Source organism: Zootoca vivipara, chromosome 14 (genome assembly GCF_963506605.1).
Source record: "Zootoca vivipara chromosome 14, rZooViv1.1, whole genome shotgun sequence".
Classification (NCBI taxonomy): Eukaryota; Metazoa; Chordata; class Lepidosauria; order Squamata; family Lacertidae; genus Zootoca; species Zootoca vivipara.
Window position 1 is genome coordinate 53476666 of NC_083289.1, and position 21696 is coordinate 53498361.

General features: G+C 48.3%; 1 protein-coding gene across 3 annotated transcripts; it reads right to left on the reverse strand.

The window, feature by feature from the left end:
- Positions 1 to 516: 516 nt before the first annotated feature.
- Positions 517 to 17715, reverse strand: DNASE1 (deoxyribonuclease 1). 3 transcript variants are annotated; one of them, XM_035132205.2, is made up of 10 exons: positions 17571 to 17715; positions 16668 to 16781; positions 15054 to 15210; positions 13743 to 13831; positions 13311 to 13394; positions 12000 to 12115; positions 9754 to 9866; positions 3918 to 4072; positions 3177 to 3273; positions 563 to 1498 (listed from the first exon to the last, which is right to left on the reverse strand). In XM_035132205.2, coding segments are annotated over exons 2-10 (939 nt in total). In that variant the 5' UTR covers positions 16670 to 16781; positions 17571 to 17715; the 3' UTR covers positions 563 to 1372. The 3 variants fall into 3 exon arrangements, with proteins under 3 accessions (XP_034988097.2, XP_034988096.2, XP_034988095.2); XM_035132204.2 differs by lacking the exon at positions 17571 to 17715 and having other exon boundaries at positions 16668 to 17542; XM_035132206.2 differs by lacking the exons at positions 3177 to 3273; positions 17571 to 17715 and having other exon boundaries at positions 517 to 1498; positions 16668 to 17544.
- Between the last annotated feature and the right edge of the window lie 3981 nt (positions 17716 to 21696).

Sequence of the window (21696 nt, forward strand, 5' to 3'; positions counted from 1 at the left end):
GAATCCTGCAAGCAGCTCCTCCCAGGTCCACTACTCCCATATTGCAAAAACCTAGCAGAGCTAAGGAGCAATACATGAGACAGCGATGAGGCGTCACACCTTCTCAGCGATGAGGCGTCACACCACGAACTGTTGCAGAAGCAGCACTAAGCAGGCAAGACACCTTTCTGCCGGTCTGGAGCTGTCAAGCGGCACATTATTTTTGGAACTGGGGCTTTTACCTGTAGCAACGCATTCGGAAAGTGTAGAAGCAGGGGGCGTCCTACGGAAGCAGGCCGTAATAATGTGAGTAAATCAGATCCTGCCAGGTGTTGCAATAGATTTATAAAACACAGGGGGTTGGACTACACCGGGGTCAGCAACCTTTTTCAGCAAGGGGCCGGTCCACTGTCCCTCAGACCTTGTGGGGGGCCAGACTATATTTTGAAGGGGGGGGAATGAACGAATTCCTATGCCCCACAAATAACCCAGAGATGCATTTTAAAGAAAAGCACACATTCTACTCATGTAAAAACACGCTGATTCCCGGACCGTCCGCGGGCCAGATTTAGAAGGCGATTGGGCTGGATCCGGCCCCCGGGCCTTAGGTTGCCTACCCCTGGACTACACAACCCTTTGGATCCCTTCCATCTCTGCGATTCTATGATTTTATTATTGATGCATTCTCCTGAGTTACAGTTATTACACACACAGAGAGAAATAGTGTACATTGTGTAATTAATTTTTTTAATGTTCGGATAACTGAGAGAAGAGGCAGGATGAAACATGACCGATACAGTTTTGCTTTACGGTTCAGTACTTTTTTTATTTGAATTGCATATGGGAGTGGGTAGCCCCCTCATCGTCCCAGTGCTTGGGGTCTCTCAGAGTGCCCATCCAGACCTGGCGCTGACGGAACCCTCAGCTGCCAGCAGTTGCTACAGCTGCCCAGCCCAGCTTTTTGTGGTCTTCCTCGGCCTTTGCAAAGAGCGGCAGTCCTCCAGGCGCTTGGAACCACAACTCCCAACAGCCCCTCCTAGTATGGCTGTGCTGGCAGGGAGCTGATGGGAGTTGTAGTCCAAAAAGAAACTGGTTGCGAAAGGCGGAGCAAGGGCTTGGCAGGACCAGAGTGGACAAGACGGACTCAGCTTGCAAAGATCTGGCATCTCGTTGAGTTTCCATTTGTTGGATCCACCGGCCCTTGCATAATCCATGATATTTGGCAATTTGGCAGTTCGTCTTTAGCATCATCATTCAGCAGCAGGGGGAACATTGGGGTGGAATTAATCATCTTTTGTTTTGAAGAGTGCTTGGATTTCACATGCCACTTGGAGCCTGCCCTTGAAGGCTTCTCCCAAAACTAAAGCGCGTGGCCTTTGAATCCACCAGTTTTCTACTCCTGCAGCCGGAGGGCAGAGCTCTGCAGCCCCCTCGGGGGTCTACCGGTATGTTGGGTGGAGGAAATGCCAAGAGATTTCAGCGTCACTTCCACGGGGAAATGGTCACTAACAGCCAAGGCCTGAAAAAGAAAGGAAGAAAGCGCGGCATTAGGGGGTACAGGAGGCTGGCTTGGGAGGGCCACGCAGAATCATGGAGTTGGAAGGAAACCCCAAGGGTCATCTAGTCCAAACCCCCTGCAACGCAGGAGTCACAGTCAAAGCATTCCTGAGAGAGGGCCATCTAACCTCTGCTTAAAAACCTCCAAGGAAGGAGAGTTCAAGGGAGTTCAAGGAAGGGCCGTCCAAGGGAGTCCGTTCCACTATTGAACGGCTCTTACTGTCAGAAAGTTTTTCCTGATCATAGAGTTGGAAGAGACCACAAGGGCCATCCAGTCCAACCCCCTGCCAAGCAGGAAAAACCATCAAAGCATTCCTGACAGATGGCTGTCAAGCCTCCGCTTAAAGACCTCCAAAGAAGGAGACTCCACCACACTCCTTGGCAGCAAATTCCACTGCCGAACAGCTCTTACTGTCAGGAAGTTCTTCCTAATGTTTAGGTGGAATCTTCTTTCTTGTAGTTTGAATCCATTGCTCCGTGTCCGCTTCTCTGGAGCAGCAGAAAACAACCTTTCTCCCTCCTCTATATGACATATTTTATATATTTGAACATGGCTATCATATCACCCGTTGACCTTCTCTTCTCCAGGCTAAACATGCCCAGCTCCCTAAGCCGTTCCTCATAAGGCATCGTTTCCAGGCCTTTGATGTTTATTTGGAATCTCCTTTCTGGTAACTTGAAGCCATGGGTTCGAGTCCTACCCTCCAGAACGGGAGAAAACAAACCTGCTCCATCCTCCATGTGCCAGCCCTTCAGACATCTATCTGAAGACTCTTGTATCTCTTCTTTTCCAGACTAAACATCTCCAACTCCCTGAACATTCCCTGCTGTTTGGGGTGAATTTGTGTCTTCTAATGCACACCCCCCTCTCAACTGTCCTGCTTCAAATGGGACATCCTAGATAGAAGAAAAGAAGCCAGTCCCCACTACTGGTTGGATCCTGGAATGTTCCATTTTTTTTTGGTCCAGCACTCTGCTGCACGTCCTTGTGCCAGAGCACTGGGCCAGCAACGCTCCTTTTTTCAGTTTGCCACTCTGGCGTGTGTCAGTTGAGTTGCGCCAGAGCACCGGAAGGAAAGTCGCTCATTTTGGGGGGGTCTCATGATGGTGGAAAAGACTCCCTTGGGAAGTGGGGGGCTCTCCCTCACTGGAGGTTTTCAAGCAGAAGCTGGAGGGTCACCTGTCGTGGCTGGTTTACCTGAGATTCCTGCACTGCAGGGGGTTAGACTAGAGCAGGGGTCAGCAAACTTTTTCAGCAGGGGGCCGGTCCACTGTCCCTCAGACCTTGTGGGGGGCCAGACTATATTTTTTTGGGGGGGGAATGAACGAATTCCTATGCCCCACAAATAAGCCAGAGATGCATTTTAAATAAAAGGACACATTCTACTCATGTAAAAACACACTGATTCCCAGACAGTCTGTGGACCGGATTGAGAAGGCAATTGGGCCGCATCCGGTCCCCAGGCCTTAGTTTGCCTACCCATGGACTACTAGAGGACCCTTGGGGGTCTCTTCCAACTCGGAAATTAAATTATTCCTAGACAGCAGCTCCCCCTACCCAGCCGTGTTGGCATTCACCGTCCATCCCTCTCTCCCCCCCCCCCGGGAAAACCCGCCAGACTTTTGAAAGAGCTGCTCACGTCCTTCTGTTGCAGCTTGAAGGTCTGCTGGAAGTCGTTGACTTTGGCTGAGCCAGGCAGGATGGCGCTTCTAAGTCTGGGGCCGACTGCCACAATCCTGCAAGGCACCACAGTTATATTTGGGAACCTGCTCCGCGGGAGGCGAGGGCAGCCCCCACCCCCCACCCTTAGGTGACTTTAAAACAGGTCAAGGCTGCCCATCGCTCTCGTCAATAATATTTAGATGCTGCTTCATGGGGAAAATCCCTAAGCCGTTTGCAGAAAACACAGTCCAATAATCCTTAAAAAGCAAAATGTATAGAAAACATGGAAGACCAAAGTTACCAAACAACAACAACAACAACAACACAGGGAAGCCATCAATAAAACTTTCAGTTAAATATCAGCAAATAATAAAATAAGAACAATGGGTTTCATCTTATTATGGCTGGCGTCCTCCTGGCTCGAGAGACAATGGAGTATGCCTCCAGGGGGTGAAGTCAGTAGAGTATGTGAGACGGTAAATCTCAGGGTCGTGGGTTCAAGGCCCACATTGGGCAAAAGATTCCTGCATTGCAGGGGGTTGGAACAGATGACTCTGGGGGTCCCTTTCCAATGATTCTATGAGAATCGTAGTGCTTGCTGTGACTGCAGAGACCAGGAACTCAATACTGCTGCGTTGTTTTTGCAGTCCCAAAGTGGCTCTGTGGGGCGGGCGGGGGGAGAGAAAGAGCCTCCGGGCCCTGACCTCCCGCCACTCACCTGTCGTAGGCACAGTGGGTGTTGGTCACAGTGGTGTCTGCTGTGTCTGGGATGAGCCACTGGAAGGCGCTGTTGGTGCGCAGGCGGATGCGGGGCCAATCCTCAGGCCGCACATAGGAGCAGCCAGCATTGAAGTCTCCCAGGAACAGCATGTCCTGCCAGGAGGAAGAACCAAGCCCAGGAGGCGGTTATGGACCCCAGAAAAGACCCTGTTCAGAGCTGAAGCTGACCCTTGGGCAAACACACACACGCATGCACAATATGAACTGGCAATCGTCATCTCGCCCCTCTCCACGAAAGGTCTGGAGGGTGGCAACGTAAGAGCAGGCCTTCTCTGTGGTGGCTCCCTGTTCGTGCAATGCTCTTTCGTGCCTTTAGGCGGTGGGCAAAAACATTCCTCTTCTCCCAGGCCTTTGGCTAATTAAACCATTTTACGGCATTTTAAACCGGTGGGCATTTCATTTCTCTTATGTGTTTGTGCGTTGCCGACACACACACACAAAATATTATTATTACACACATATCCCTGTCCGTCTGTCATGGAAGCCTTCGTTGAGATTTCTGCATTGCATCGGGGTGGACTAGATGATGCTCAGGGATCCTTCCAACTGTACAGTTCTAGGATTCTATTATTCCTTGATACACTCTCACACACATAATTAATTAATTGCCTGCCACCCCAATCTCACTCAGGGCCCATGGAAATGAGGCACAGTGGAGTCTGTGGTTTCTTTATGATATATGGCTTATTTACGCATGCAAACCACACCTGAGCCTACAACGGAGGGGTTCTCAGCATCGACACCACAAGAGGGTCTTGTTTCTCCCATAGCCATCCAAAGACATCAGCTGCTGTGCTCTGACCCTCAGCCCAGACACTGAGATCCAGCACCGAGGGCCTTCTGGCGGTTCCCTCATTGCGAGAAGTGAGGTTACAGGGAACCAGACAGAGGGCCTTCTCGGTAGTGGCACCCGCCCTGTGGAACACCCTCCCAGCAGATGTCAAGGCAATAAATAATTATTTTACTTTTAGAAGACAACTGAAGGCGGCCCTGTTTAGGGAAGTTTTTAATGTTTGATGCTGTACTGTTTTAATATTCGGTTGGAAGCTGCCCAGAGTGGCTGGGGAAGCCCAGCCAGATGGGCGGGGTATAAATAACAAATTATTATTATTATTATTATTCCCCTTCATGGATCACTGCCTTGTCATGGCGAAGGGGCTTGAATAACTCAGAGAAGCTATGAGCTATGCCATGCAGGGCCACCCAAGATGGACAGGTCATAGTGGAGAGTTTTGACTAAACGTGATCCACCTGGAGAAGGAACTGGCAAGCCACTCCAGTATCCCTGCCAAGAAAACTCCATGGACAAAGACAACAGGCATATAAAAGTTATGACGCTGGAAGATGAGCCCCTCAGGTCGGAAGGCGTCCAACATGCTACTGAGGAAGAGCGGAGGACAAGTACAAGTAGATTCAGAGCTGATGAAGCGGCTGGGCCAAAGCCGAAAGGACGCTCAGTTGCGGATATGCCTGGAAGCGAAAGGAAAGTCCGATGCTGTAAAGAAAAATATTGCATAGGAACCTGGAATGTAAGAACCATGAATGGAGGTAAGCTGGATGTGGTCAAAAATGAGATGGCAAGAATAAATATCGACATCCTGGGCATCAGTGAACTAAAATGGAAGGGAATGGGTGAATTCAGTTCGGATGACTATCATATCTACTACTGTGGGCAAGAATCCCTTAGCAGAAATGGAGTGGCCCTCATAGTCAACAAAAGAGTGGCAAAAGCTGTAATGGGATGCAATCTCAAAAATGACAGAATGATCTCGATACGAATCCAAGGCAGACCTTTTAACATCACAGTAATCCAAGGGGCCAGTAAGATACAATCTGAATCAAATCCCTTATGAATACACAGTGGAAGTGAGGAACAGGTTTAAGGATTTAGATTTGGTGGACAGAGTGCCTGAAGAACTATGGATGGAGGCTCGTAACATTATACAGGAGGCAGCAACGAAAACCATCCCAAGGAAAAGGAAATGCAAGAAAGCAAAATGGCTGTCCAACGAGGCCTTACAAATAGCGGAGGAGAGGAGGCAAGCAAAATGCAAGGGAGATAGGGAACGATACAGGAAACTGAATGCAGATTTCCAAAAAACAGCAAGGAGAGACAAGAGGGTCTTCTTAAATGAGCAATGCAAAGAAATAGAGGAAAACAACAGAATGGGGAAAACCAGAGATCTGTTCAAGAAAATTGGAGATATGAAAGGAACATTTCGTACAAAGATTACCATAATCAAGGACAAAAGTGGTAAGGACCTAACAGAAGCAGAAGACATCAAGAAGAGGTGGCAAGAATACACAGAGGAATTATACCAGAAAGATATGGAGGTCTCGTACACCCCAGGTAGTGTGGTTGCTGACCTTGAGCCAGACATCTTGGAGAGTGAAGTCAAATGGGCCTTAGAAAGCATTGCTAATAACAAGGCCAGTGGAAGTGATGATATTCCAGCTGAACTATTTAAAATTTTAAAAGATGATGCTGTTAAGGTGCTACACCCAATATGCCAGCAAGTTTGGAAAACTCAGCAATGGCCAGAGGATTGGAGAAGATCAGTCTACATCCCAATTCCAAAGAAGGGCAGTGCCAAAGAATGCTCCAACTACCGCACAATTGCGCTCATTTCACACGCTAGCAAGGTTATGCTTAAAATTCTACAAGGCAGGCTTAGGCAGTATGTGGACCGAGAACTCCCAGAAGTGCAAGCTGGATTTCGAAAGGGCAGAGGAACCAGAGACCAAATAGCAAACATGCGCTGGATTATGGAGAAAGCTAGAGAGTTCCAGAAAAATGTCTACTTCTGCTTCATTGACTATGCAAAAGCCTTTGACTGTGTCGACCACAGCAAACTATGGCAAGTTCTTAAAGAAATGGGAGTGCCTGATCACCTCATCTGTCTCCTGAGAAATCTCTATGTGGGACAAGAAGCTACAGTTAGAACTGGATATGGAACAACTGAGTGGTTCAAAATTGGGAAAGGAGTACGACAAGGTTGTATATTGTCTCCCTGCTTATTTAACTTATATACAGAATTCATCATGCGAAAGGCTGGACTAGATGAATCCCAAGCCGGAATTAAGATTGCCGGAAGAAATATCAACAACCTCAGATATGCAGATGACACAACCTTGATGGCAGAAAGCGAGGAGGAATTAAAGAACTTTTTAATGAGGGTGAAAGAGGAGAGCGCAAAATATGGTCTGAAGCTCAACATCAAAAAAACCAAGATCATGGCCACTGGTCCCATCACCTCCTGGCAAATAGAAGGGGAAGAAATGGAGGCAGTGAGAGATTTCACCTTCTTGGGCTCCTTGATCACTGCAGATGGTGACAGCAGTCATGAAATTAAAAGACGCCTGCTTCTTGGGAGAAAAGCGATGACAAACCTAGACAGCATCTTAAAAAGCAGAGACATCACCTTGCCGACAAAGGTCCGTATAGTTAAAGCTATGGTTTTCCCAGTAGTGATGTATGGAAGTGAGAGCTGGACCATAAAGAAGGCTGAACGCCGAATAATTGATGCTTTTGAATTATGGTGCTGGAGGAGACTCTTGAGAGTCCCATGAACTGCAAAAAGATCAAACCTATCCATTCTTAAGGAAATCAGCCCTGAGTGCTCCCTGGAAGGACAGATCGTGAAGCTGAGGCTCCAATACTTTGGCCACCTCATGAGAAGAGAAGAATCCTTGGAAAAGACCCTGATGTTGGGAAAGATTGAGGGCACTAGGAGAAGGGGACGACAGAGGACAAGATGGTTGGACAGTGTTCTCGAAGCTACGAACATGAGTTTGACCAAACTGCGGGAGGCAGTGCAAGACAGGAGTGCCTGGCGTGCTATGGTCCATGGGGTCACGAAGAGTCGGACACGACTAAACGACTAAACAACAACAACAATTATTATTATTATTATCTCCAGCCTGCCGCCTTTACCAGGCTGCAACCTTTTCCCTCCAGGTCACATCCCAGCCAATTCTAAAACTCTAAACCCCAGCTTTTGTTCTTCTCACTATCTAAGACAGGGGTAGGCAACCTAAGGCCCGGGGGCCGGATCCAGCCCAATCGCCTTCTCAATCCGGCCTGCGGATGGTCCGGGAATCAGCATGTTTTTACATGAGTAGAATGCATGCTTTTATTTAAAATGCATCTCTGGGTTATTTGTGGGGCATAGGAATTCATTCATTATTTTTTTTCCAAAATCTAGTCCGGCCCCCCACATGGTCTGAGGGGCGGTGGACCGGCCCACGGCCGAAAAAGGTTGCTGACCGCTGATCTAAGAACCTGCCCACTTGCTGCCTGTGACAGAGCTCTCTTGATGGGCCATTGCCTTCCTTTTCCTTTCTGAATGGCTCATCTCCCAGGCTTATGTTTTAACATTCCCCTTGATTAAATTATAACTCCTACTGAAAAATAAAACACAATAATCTATTAAACATTCAAAGCCTCCCTGAACAGGGCTGCCTTCAGATGTCTTCTAAAAGTCTGGTAGTTGTTTTCCTCTTTGACATCTGTTGGGAGGGCGTTCCACAGGGCAGGCGCCACCACCGAAAAGGCCCTCTGCCTAGTTCCCTGCAACTTGGCTTCTCGCAACGAGGGAACCGCCAGAAGGCCCTCGGTGCTGGACCTCATGTGTCCGGGCAGAATGATGGGGGTGAAGACGCTCCTTCAGGACTGAGGAATTTAGGGGAGTCTGGTACCATGAGAGCCAACTCTTAGGGGCCAAGGTACCTTTGAACCCCCCCATACAATATTTGAGGGGGCCAAGTGGGGGAGGGGGGAAAGTTTTGTTGTTGTTGTAAGCAGCCAGAAAACATCATGATTTATTAATATCTGGAGAAACTTCATAATCAGAACACAACCCAAACTGTACATTTTGCAATCACAGCCTATTTGTAAACAGTTAAAAAGCCACTGGCGACTTTTGCATCTCCAGACACAACAGCCAGAATCAAGGCAATGAAATGAGAGCGTCTTTCAGGGCAGTTAAAAAAAACTGGTTGTTTTTTTAAAATCCTTGTTTAGTCTTTCATCCTCAAACTAAACAAGCTTCAGGTGGGAGGGAGCAAAGTTGATGGTCACTGCCATTCAAATGGTGAGCGTGCGCCATTTCATGTGATCATTTATGTGAGGCAGGGCTTACGTGCCCCCCGCCCAATATTTTATTCAAGTTGGCATGCCTGTCCGCTACCCACAAAATCTTAACCATATACAGTGGTACCTTGGTTTATGAACACAATTGGTTCCAGAAGTCTGTTCATAAACTGAAGCAAAATAGAAAAATTCCTTCAGTAGCACCTTAAAGACCAACTAAGTTTTTCTATTTTGCTTCGACTCAGACCAACATGGCTACCTACCTGTAACATAAACTGAAGCGTTCATGAATTGAAGCGAACTTTCCCATTGAAAGTAATGGAAAGTGGATTAATCCGTTCCAGACGGGTCCGCGGAATACTCAACCTGAAGCGTATTTAACCCGAAGCATGGGTGTAATTGGTTCTGGAAGTCTGTTCATAAACTGAAGCGTTCATAAACTGAAGCGAACTTTCCCATTGAAAGTAATGGAAAGTGAATTAATCTGTTCCAAATGGGTCTGCGCCGTTCGTGAACCGAAAATTCGTAAACCGAGGTGTTCATAAACCGAGGTTCCACTGTACTGTACATATAAGTGGGGCTGGGGTCTAATCTCCACAAGGCTCCCGATATTTCTCAAGCAACCACCGGTGGCTTCCCCACTGGCAAGCAAAAGTCACACTTCATGGGGTGGGGCACTTACTTCTGTCCCCCACTTATCTCTCACATCCAGGAAGACGTCGTAGAGGGCATCTATCTCAGCCACTGCTTCGTTGGGAGCCGCGTGCAGAGGCACAAGGGTCACTTCCCCCATCTCTGAGGGAGAAGTCGCAGTTAAGAACATCTGAAGAGCATCTGCTGGATCAGATCTATGGCCCTCCCACTCCAGCATCCCGTTCTCCTAGAGGCCAACCACACACACACACACACACACACACACACACACACACACGGAAACCAGCAAGCAGGATCCGAGCACTAAACCCCTGCCCCATGGTTTCCAGCAATCAGGATTCAGAAGGATGGCTTCTCTCCCCACCCCCCACCCCCCACCCCCCACCCCATAGCCTTCTCCTCTCTTCCCCTGTCTGTGCCAGACCTCTTGCCCCAAAGCCGCAATCCGAGTCTGGGATGTAATCCACTGGGAGCAGTCAAGGACAACATTCCTTGTTTTCCTAGAGTGGACATGCAAGGGGATATTTGGTCCAGCCAGTCGAAGCTTTCTGTTCCTCCTGGCCTGGAGCATCTTTCCTTTTGCATGTGACTAGTGGGACTAGCGAGAATTTTCCAGACCTGGTAAAAGGACAGGGCATGTTGGCACTCTTTTTCTTTTCCGTCTTCTTTTCGTCCTGCGAACTTCCTGGAATGAACTGCTGGCTGCCAGCCAAGCAGTCCCCCAGGTCATCTCCCTTATGGGGTAAACCTGTTTTTATACGTTTGTAACTTTAAGCCTTAAGCCTGCCTTCAGGGATCACACTGTGCTCTGCCTGATCGTGAATAAACTTTCTTTTTATTGCTTATGAATAGGGCTGTGGTGTCTTTATTCTTTTAGGAGGGATTCAAGGGGTCTTACCAGGAACATATTAGAACACATTTCAATCTGGACAAGCCAGATTGAATTGCGAATTGCCTTAAGAAACTCCCACGAGTTTGCAACAAGTTTTCTGCTGTGCGTGAGAAGGGGGAATGTAAACTCTGCTAAGTAAAGGAACTTGCTAGCACAAGTTAGGAAGGATATTAATAAACAATATATCCTCTCCTGGCACCCTGAACACTCCCACATCAGGGATGTGGCGTGGAGAAGATCACCCTGACTTAAGTGTGTCCAGGATCTGGGCCCGCCTCCTTGATGGGCTAGGGAAGCTCTGGGTGCTGGGCCAGTGAAGTTGTGACACCCTCCATGCCCAGCTGATTCCTTGGCCTCGGCCAAGCGGGTGCCCTCCAGGCGCTTCAAACTACAACTCCCATCCGCTCCCCCCACCCCCACCACGGGTGTATGATGCTGGAGCTGGTGGGTGCTGACACCCTAAGGGCACATCTGGAGGGAGGGCACCCAGTGGATGGCTCTCCTTGTGGGTGGCTTCTCCTGCCGAACCGGCCATTCTGCCCAGGACCACATTGTCAGGGCAACCCTTTTGTTTTACTCACTGATTTTCATAACATCTATATACTCCTTGATTGTTAAAAAGAATTCAGTGTTGTTTACAAAAAGGAGAGCACCCTAAAATTATTAGTAGAAAAAAATTAAAGCATTTGAAAAAATCAAAAGCACCAATAAACTAAAAACACATTAGCATGCTCAATATCTTGGCAGGCTTGTGAAGAAGGTAAAGTCCCGACCAGAGAAGAATGGCAGATCAAGTAGATGGATTATGCCGAAATGGCAAAAATGACCGGAAGAATCAAAAATCAGGAAGACCAAAATTTTAATAAAGAATAGGGAAAAATTATAGTTTATCTTAACAACCATTGTAAGCAGTTACAATTGTTAGTAGGATCGGAATAACACTTGTAGTTTAATGGGGAATTTTGGATATGATGGAGATGTGAAAGATTTGGATTATTATAAAAGATGCAGGAAGGAATGATTAATAATAGGACCCACAAAAGGAAGGAGGGAAGTCCAGGAGATTCTGTGGAATCTTGTCTTTGTGTTGTATGTTGGATATGTGATTGTAAAACTGCAATTTGAAAAACCAAATAAATAAATTAAAAATAAACAAACAAAAGTTTTCAGCAGGTGCTGAAAAGAGTCCAGCGAAGCCGCCTGCCTGATATCAAGAGGCAGGGAGTTCCAAAGTGCAGATTCCACCTCACTGAAAGATTGATTTTTTACAGATCCGGAACGCGTTATGTAACGGTGCCAGAAGGTGGCAGGGCTAGTTTCTCCTCTCCCTGGGGTTCCCTGTCGGCTGCATCAGCTGAGAGGGGGACGTGGGGGCTGCTTACCCGCCTGAGGTGCCGCAAATCTCACAATGAAGGGCTCCCGACTGAAGGTGTCGTTCCCGCAGGGCTCACAGCCGTCATCATAATGGTAGCTGTCCAGGAGAATGAGGTTGTCCTCCCTGCGTCGAGAGAAGGAGGAGGAGAGAGGCAGGTCCTTGCTTGGGTCCCTTGCGGGTAATAGGTCAGAGTCTGTATCCACCAAAGGGAGAAGGTGACAGTTTCCAACAAAGACTGGGAGAGGAGGCACATGCCAGGGCAGCATCTCCTCCACGCCCTGGGAGACTTGTGCCATCTTAAGGGCGAACATCGTGGCATGAGAGTTCACACATTTCAGCAGCTAACGAGGGTGGGAAGGGAAACATCTCAATGGTGGGCTGGGAAGTCATTTTCAAATTTGTATTAAATTAGAATTAAAGTGATGTTGAATTCATTTTAAAAAACTGAAAAGCAATAAAAATTAATTGGCAAAAAAAAAAAAAGACTTCGCGGATTATAGTCCACTGCACCAGAGTCCTACCGGTAGTTAGGTGGGGGTTATTATTATTAATTTGATCCCTACCCTTCACCCTAAGGTCCCAGGGTGGGTTGCACAACATTACAAGGCAACATCACACCAAAATATTAGAAAACAGTTTAAAACTTTATGTTGCAGCCTCTCTTTTAAGATGGGTACCAGCCAGTTGCAAAGGGTTCTGGGAGGCAAACGCAAAATATGTCATTACAGTGCAATCACATCTTATGCGGGGATTCAGTTCCATGGGTTCCGCATATATGCCAAAGTGTGCAAATTCATATCCTTGGAAGCATCCTCATGCCAGCGCCCTGTGGCTTCTGGAGGCGGCACGTGAGAGTTTCTCACCCCGCCCTCGCCATGCGAGGCAGAGAGCTAAAAAGTTATTTTTCCACAGGGAAAGCCCCGTAGGAAAATAACTTTTGAGCTCTCTTCCTTGCTTGCATTTAACGTGTGGGATTTAAACCAGACAGCTTTCAACTGTGTATGATTCAAAATGTGGGAGTTAAATGCACATTAATAGCCATGGTGCTTTATAACTGCCTGTCTTTTCCTACATTGCCTTTCCTTATATTTAGTTCCTCACCACCAGCAATGTCGAGCTATCTACCTGCCACTCAGGACCCCACGTCCTGCAACTGCTGAAAGTTTCTGCCATAACACTTTTTTGTTATTAAGGTGCCGCACAGGACTGTTTTGCTGCTAGAGAGTCACATGCTTGCTGTTGCCCCACTGAAAATCTCCCTCCAATGACACTCCCCCCTGCCCTCCCTTCCATCCTCAGCTCTGCTTGAGGCTCTCACCTGTAAATGAAGAGGTATTGCTCCTTGTAGCTGTTGCGACCCAAAGGCTTGCTGACCACATAGCCGTATGGATATGGTGATGCCCTAAGGGAAGATTGGCAATGAAATATATTCACTTTGCCTCACTCTAGGCAAATACAGGAAGAACTGAGGAAGTGGGTTGCCTCTTGCTTAAAGAGCTGCCATTTCACTCATCCCAACAGTTGCTGCAATGTTCCCCTTTCACGGTGTGCGGTTGCTGGGGCTGAACCCAGGGCAAAATTCCTAGGATTTTTCTGTTCCTGGAGAAAAAGGGACTTAATTGCCAGGACTTTGCCACCACCCTCCCAGTCTCTCCCAATCCTGGAGTGCTTTGATCGAATAAGTTTTGATTGCACCTAAAAGCCACTCAATCGCTAGATACCCTTTTTTCAAAAAAAAAAAAAAACTCACTGTTTCAGATGGTTCATCAGCTTTTTCACTGCGCTCAGGTTGGCATCGCGGACCTCCTGGATGAGGGTGATGTCATACGAGGACAAAATCTGTAAGGAGGCAGAGCAGAGAGAATTTCACCAGCTTCAGGACTCAAGCTTGGATGAATGCAAGGAGCTTGAAAAATAGAAGGTGAGCAGCGAGGAAAGGTGGGGATGTTCTGGTTCGTGTGGGGTCAGTCTCTAGATGATGCCCTGAGTGAGTCCCTTCTGATTCTGTACCCGGTGAGGTTAAAAGCTGACAAGAGGAGTTTGCTGAACTAGTCAGACAGGTTGCTTTGTAAGACAGTGGCCTTAGCACCCCAAAAAGAGTGAGCTGGATTGCAAGAGCTACAACTAAGTGATGGTGCCCTCCAGGAGGCTTCCCCCTCCCTCACCTAGCTGGTAGATAGAGGGTAAAAGGTAAAATGTGAAGGACCCCTAGATGGCTAAGTGCAGTCAAAGGCGCCTATGGGGTTGTGGTGCTCATCTCGCTTTCAGGCGGAAGCCAGAGTGCATGGAAACGCCATTTACCTTCCTGCCGCAGCTGTACCTATTTATCTACTTGTACTGGCGTGCTTTCGAACTGCTAGGTTGGCAGGAGCTGGGACAGAGCAACAGGAGCTCATCCCATTGCAGGGATTTGAACTGCCGGCCTTCTGATCGGCAAGCCCAAGAGACTCAGTGGTTTAGACCACAGCGCCACCCGTGTCCCTTTCAGGCTGAGGGAGCTGGTGTTTGTCAACACACAGCTTTACGGGTCATATTGCTACATGACCCGGTAGGTAGAGGAACAATAGCCTGTGATGTGTTAGCAGAAAGCAGGCTGGAAGCTTGAGACACACAGACCCATTTGCTCTATGCTGGATGCAAAGCTGTGATTAATGGAGAAGCAAGATCTGTTGGGGTGTTAATGCTGTGGCCCCCTATGTTCAGGCTGCATAAATGTGTAAATAAAACCATAACATCCTAAAGACACCACCATCTCCACTGACTTTTGTTCCAAGGGAACTGAACCCTAAATAAGTGCCTGGAACCCCTGGATTCTTTCACTTCCAAAAGATCAGGGTGGCAAGTGACAGGTATCTTCTGTGAACATAGAAAATGAGATCATCGGGACCATGAATCCTAGCCTGATTGCTAACGGTGAGTGCGGAAAGTTTCCAAGGGTCCATGGAGCATGTCTGCACAGTGTTAAGCTGTAAAGATTGCTTCTTTGGAGGAGCCCGGCCTCAAGAGTTTGAATGAGAACCCCTGGAATAAGTGTCTCTCATTGGAGGTCAGATAGACTCACGTTGACGATGAAGTTTGTGATGGTCTCATTGGACAGCTTGCTGTCTCCAAAGGTTTTGATGTTGAAAGCCCCGACTCTCAAGCAGAGGGTGGGCTGCAGGAGGTGGGCTGCCATGCTAAGGAAGACCAGCACAGGTACTGGCGTCATGGTCCTTCTCCTGCACAGAGACGCAATCCTGCTGGTTAGAACCCTAGGCAGGAGGAGGAGAAGCAGATCTCCCCTCCTTCAACTCCTGCCTTCTGCCAGAACTTTGCTGTGCCTCGAAATTCTAAATTAATTCTGGAACCAGAGTGTGTGCGGTTAGCCACAGCTGCCAGGGCCTTCGGAGTTCACGGAGGTCTTCCCTCTCCCCCAACACCCCAAATTCCTGATATTCTCCACACGCTACAAAAAAAAAAAGCAATCTGGGTGTGACTGTACATTCTGGTGCCCCCTTGGGTCTTTCACTCTGGAGCCTTCACAACTCCAGAGCGGGTGCTCTAGCACGTTCTCTCATACTGCATTACGGTGTGGTACGCTGGTTTGACAGCCATGGACAGAGGGAGTCCCTACGGAGGGTGGTGAAGACAGCACACGATATCGTGGGCTGTCCCCTGAGTCCACTAGATGTTATCACGGGGAGACCGTTGCCTCAGAAGAGCAAGGAACATTCTCAGGGATGACTCACACCGGAAGTCCCCATATGATGTGTTGCGGACAAGACACATCATATGGGGACTTTCAGCGAGGAAGAATGGTGGGTGCCACAGCAGAGAGCAGCTCCTGAAGCCAGCCAGAGCCAACTGTGCTACCAGGCTGGCTCCGGCCACATTTCACAGGGACAGATTTGCAAATCTGGGGACTGTCCCCGAGAACCAGGGACGTCTGGTAACCCTAAGTTAAGGGATTCTGAGAATCCTAGATGGAAAGGTGATTAATATGTTTAAACTGAAATTTGTTGTGTAAAATTTAATGAAAAATATGTTTATTTTTATTTTAAAAGGGAATGAGACGGACTGGGGAATTGGGAATGCCAAAATCCAGGGAGAAAGGCAAGTGATAAATTTGAATGCATCCGGCCTCCTTACACACACACACACACACACACACACACACACACACACAACACAACACACAAACCCAGGTATCTGTCAGAGGAAAACAGTTCTGCTTGCTTAGAGTGAGGTAAACTTTCAGCAAAGAATCAAAGACAATAAGCAGTGTGAGCCATTTTCATCCAACCCCACCCCCACCCCCACCCCCACCCCCACCCCCAAGTATGCCTGAAACTTAGAAATAGACATATTCCCCTAAATCCTAGAATGAACACCTTCACATTGCACTATGCCACTAATCTGTACCTGTTTATTTATCACAGAGCATCTGTGGAAATGGGAGGGAAACTGCCAAAATTCAATAGAAGCAGAAAACGCAAGGTTCGGTTTCTGTGTCAACTGGCCCCCAAAGGCCGGTGAAGCTTCAAGAGGCAGGAGAGTTGCTACAAATTCTGTCCCCACCAAAACTTTAGAGAGAAAACTGGGCAGGTGCAAAAGGAGGGAGCCCTCTCCGTGCACTGACCCTCCGTCCGGACCCTGCTCTCACCCACCCAGACCCCTCCAAGCTGGTAGCTCTTACATGTTTCCTGAAGGTCGTGGGCCCCCTTCCCTCGTGCGGACGAGGAACCTGCTAGAGCTGAGTTGGGTCACTGCTTTCTTGCTCCAGGCACACCTTGGCGAAGGTCACCTTTTCCTGGTGAAAGACATTATTGTTTATTGGGTGGGGGCAGGGGAAAGCTTCAGCTAATTCCTCTTTCTCTCTTTGGGTCCCTTGTCTTTCCAGGGCACCAGAGCCACTCCTGGGCCAGGGCCATAAATTGTGAGGTGGGGGTGGGCAAGACACTCGTGCTCAGAACCTTTCCTCTTTCCTTCCTTCTTTGTCCTCTCCTAATAAAGGATCTCCTGTGTGGGATTCGGGCTGGTCAGACAGAATAGGGAGAGACAGACGTGGTGGCAATCCAGGAAGGATGCCCAAAAAAATCAAGGGCTTTGCTTGCAAGCCCTGAGCCTTTTGTGCTGGACCCCACTTCTTCTGCCCCCAACTTTCTTGTGACAACACCCACCCACCCCTTACAACACACACACACCCCTTACAACACACACACACCCCTTACAACACACACACACCCCTTACAACACACACACCCCTTGCACTTTTCTCACGGAGCAGTTGGGCTATGAAGCACTGTGCCAGTGAGCTACCCCACCCAACCACCCACCGTCTTAATTTTCTCAGAAAGCTAAATTTGCACACATGTCTACAAACTGTAGGCAGGTGTGTGCCATTTGCCCAGAGCTTCCCCCCCCCAAAGGACTTAGCAGTGCCCCTGATGGTGGGAACGGCCAGCTCTCATCCACAGCCATGGTACTGTATGTCCTGTCGCTGTATATTATCTGCATCAAGGAAGTCTTGCACTCAAGAGAAAGCACTCAGAGAAAGCTGAAATCTACATGGATGACAGATTGCATTGGGTCTCTTTACCTTCGCTGTTCCCGATCAGTTGGAGACGGTCCATGCAGCCCAGCTTTCTTAAAACACTTCACAGTCGTGACCTTGCCAGCTGTTTACTTACTATTATATTTGTACAGGTGTATGGGAGACATATGGCTGCTTTCCGAGGAGGAAAAGTAGTAGCTGGGTACGGTGTGGGGCTTTTGTTGTTGTTTTTCAACATCGCTCCTCTTGAAGCAGATAAGAGTCACAATGGAAGTTTCCACAAACACAGCCAGCATTCCGTCTGGCTGCAGAAACATCACCCAGCTGATACTGGACAGCAAGAATAGCCCAAATAAATTGATTTGCACTTCGAAAACTAGCATTGAAGTGGACCTGCACAAAGGTGAACGCCTCTGGAAGGCTGTGTTCAGGGAAATAAAAGCAATAATGGGGCAAAATGTGATCAAATGTCCAAAGTTGGCATTACTTAACCTTTGTTCAGGAGATAATACTGTTATGAATTTGTGAGTGCCAGACTCCTCTAATCCCTGGATCTAGCAAGTTTTGAAATCTAATTAAAGCGAATAAAGCCAGGGAACCAGGCAGAGGGCCTTCTCAGTAGTGATGCCCAGGCTGTAGAATGCCCTGCCACTAGATATCAAGGAGATGAGTAACTATAAAGTTGTACCTTGGTTGTCGAACGCCTTGGTACTTGTACATTTTGGCTCCTGAATGAGTGAAACCCAGAAGTGAGTGTTCTGGTTTTCAAACATTCTTTTGGAAGCTGAACGTCTGATGCGGCTTCCGCTATTGCTTCCAGCACACCTGCACAATTGGGAGCCAATCAGAAGCTGTGCCTTGGTTCCCGAACGTTTCAGAAGTTGAACGGACTTCCGGCACACATTCTGTTCGAAAACCAAGGTACGACTGTATAACCTTAGAAGACATTTGAAGGCAGCCCTATATAGGGAAGCTTTTTCAGGGTTAATGTTTCATTATGTTTTATATATGTTGGAAGCCAGGTGAAGAGTGGCTGGGGCAACTGAGTCAGATGGGCAGAGTACAAACAAACAAACAAACAAACATTATGATTAATAATAATAATAATAATAATAATAATAATAAAATTTTATTTATACCCCGCCCTCCCCAGTCAAAAACCGGGCTCAGGGCGGCTGACACCAACAGAACCACAATAAAACATAAAAACAATTAATTAAAATACAGATTAAAATACAGTATTAAAATTTAAAGTGCAGCCTCATTTCGAGTAGGCCATAAGTGGCTGACACCAACAGAACCACAATAAATCATAAAAACAATTAATTAGAATACAGATTAAAATACAGTATTAAAATTTAAAGTGCAGCCTCATTTCAAGTAGGCCATAAATCCAAGCCATGAGGGAGAAAAACACAGGGGTCAGGCTGAGTCTAACCCAAAGGCCAGGCGGAACAGCTCTGTCTTGCAGGCCCTGCGGAAAGATGACAAATCCCGCAGGGCCCTGGTCTCCTGGGAAAGAGCGTTCCACCAGGTTGGGGCCAGTACTGAAAAGGCCCTGGCTCTAGTAGAGGCCAATCTAGCCATTTTATGACTCGGGATCTCCAGAATATTATTATTTGTGGACCTTAAGGTCCTCCGCGGGGCATACCAGGAGAGGCGGTCCCGTAGGTACGAGGGTCCCAAGTCGCATAGGGCTTTAAAGGTCAAAATCAGCACCTTAAACCTGATCCTGTACTCCACCGGGAGCCAGTGCAGCTGGTAAAGCACTGGATGAATGTGATCCCGCGGCCGAGACCCTGTAAGGAGCCTCGCCGCGGCATTCTGCACCCGCTGGAGTTTCTGGGTCAGCTTTAAGGGCAACCCTGCGTAGAGCGAGTTACAATAGTCAAGCCTGGAGGTGATCGTCGCATGGATCACTGTGGCCAGATCGGGGCGAGAGAGGTAAGGGACCAACTGCTTGATGCGGCGGAGATGGAAAAATGCCACCTTTGCTGTGGATGCAACCTGCGCCTCCATGGAAAGGGAGGCATCAAAGGTTACACCCAAACTCTTGACAGAAGATTACTTCTTCCTGTGTTGGGGCGATTGCCTGGGTGATGGGCCATTAGGAGAACAAAGGATCGGGGGGCTCGGTGCGAGACCACAAATGGGTGGCCCCCTCCCCCAACAGATAAAGTCAGGGTTCAATCTCAGTTCAAGCTTCAGGGCGCCTCAAGTGAAGGTCTGCCACTGGACAGGTCTGTGCTTGAAGCCCAGCTGCACAGCTGTATCAAACGCAGCAAAGTGACCTGTACCTGTGTGGAGCTTGAGCAAGCAACAGGATTCTCATGCCACGCATTGAAATGTCCAAGCAGGCCAAATACACAGGCTTTGCCATGCTGTATGCAGAGCTATATAGGGACCTAGGTGGTGCTGTGGTTAAACCACTGAGCCTAGGGCTTGCTGATCAGAAGGTTGGCGGTTCGAATCCCTGTGACGGGGTGAGCTCCCGTTGCTTGGTCCCAGCTCCTGCCAACCTAGCAGTTCGAAAGCACATCAAAATGCAAGTAGATAAATAGGAACTGCTACAGCGGGAAGGTAAACGGCGTTTCCATGTGCTGCTCTGGTTTGCCAGAAGCGGCTTTGTCATGCTGGCCACATGACCTGGAAGCTGTACGCCGGCTCCCTCGGCCAATAATGCGAGATGAGCGCGCAACCCCAGAGTCGGTCATGGCTGGACCTAATGGTCAGGGGTCCCTTTACCTTTACCTTTATGCAGAGCTTGAGTCCCTCCAACGTGGCCTGTTTGCAAGGAGCACGGAGCTGCCCCAGAAGGGTGCCTGGGTGGGTGTGCATCTGATTCATCCCCACCCCTGCTGCATTCAGGGCCCAGCTGGGCCACCAACCTGGCACCCTTCAGAGGTCATTGGGGCTCCCATCAGCCCAAGGTGGCATGGCCAATAGTCAGGGATGCAGAGAGTTGCAGTTCAGCAACAGCTGGAAAGCACCGCATTGGCCACCTCTGTGACCCAGGACCCGTGCAGAAGGCTTCTTCCCAGGCCCAGCTGGGCTGTTGCCTGCAGCTCTATATTTACATTCTTTTATCACCAAGGATTTATTCTGGCCTTGAAAGGCACCTGTGTGGCTTTTGAGCTGGCGCTGCAAAGCAGGGAGGGTGGCACTGAACGTGTCTCTGTGCCCCTGCATGCAGCCCAGGCCTGTAATTTTGACAAGGCTGAAAGCCCAAACAGCCACAAAGGGATCCTTTGAGGGACTGTACCCCCTCGAGTCAGATCTGTGTCCCCTTCATTCCTACTGCCCTGCTCAATGCTATCCTGTCTCCCCAATCTTGTCCCCTCCAACATCAGGGTTCAAACAAGGTACCAATGATCTCCACTGGATTATTATTATGTTTTGGCATCCGTTTGAGAGGCAATGGAGTGTGCCTCAAACTGCTGCATTAGCAACACCAAAGTGATTTTTCGGGCGTGCAAACCTGGACAGTGTGTCAGAGGTCCTGGGTGGCCCAAATGACAAGACCTCGCTGATGTGGTCCAAAGGAAAGCAGAGCAATGCGCTTGACACCAGCTGGGCTGCAGGAATTGATGGAAGGAGGCGTACCAGGTCCCATCCACTTTCTTAGGGGCTCCACTCCGGATTTGTGAAAGAATTAATCCTTAGTCTTTCCTCCCTTCTGTAGTCCCTTCCTCCCTTCTTATCATACTGGATTATTTTACCAACGTGATAATATAAGAGAGAGAACAAATTAAAAGTAAAGACGATCATGTTAGTCCATATGAAGAAGGGGGGAAATATTCCAAAATCCACAATTGGGCAACTCAGTTGTCACAAAATCCCAACCCAAATGCCACAAAAGAGTGACAAACTTTCAGGTTATCTAGATCTCCTCATCAGGGCAAAATGTTACAGCTCCTACCTTAAGTAATATCTGGCCTGGTGAAAAATGCTTGCCATTATTTTGAGATATTGTGAGTTGGTCCAAATAAAGGGGCAGTGCCATATTGCCCAATTGTGGATTTCTGTAGCAAAGACAAAGAGGCACGAAACTTTTATTGAGAGTGTCATTCAGTGTCATTCTGCCTTCTGGCGGTTCCCTCGTTGCGAGAAGCCAAGTTGCAGGGAACTAGGCAGAGGGCCTTCTCGGTGGTGGAGCCTGCCCTGTGGAACG

Bases quoted from the DNA above. Each gene is read 5' to 3' on its own strand.
- DNASE1 (XM_035132205.2), bottom strand. The intron at 4,073-9,753 runs GTAAGTGCCCCA...TCCTCCTGGCAG, and splicing joins GAGATAAGTGGGGGACAGAA to GACATGCTGTTCCTGGGAGA. The intron at 3,274-3,917 runs GTGAGTGGCGGG...GGTGCCTTGCAG, and splicing joins ACCCACTGTGCCTACGACAG to GATTGTGGCAGTCGGCCCCA.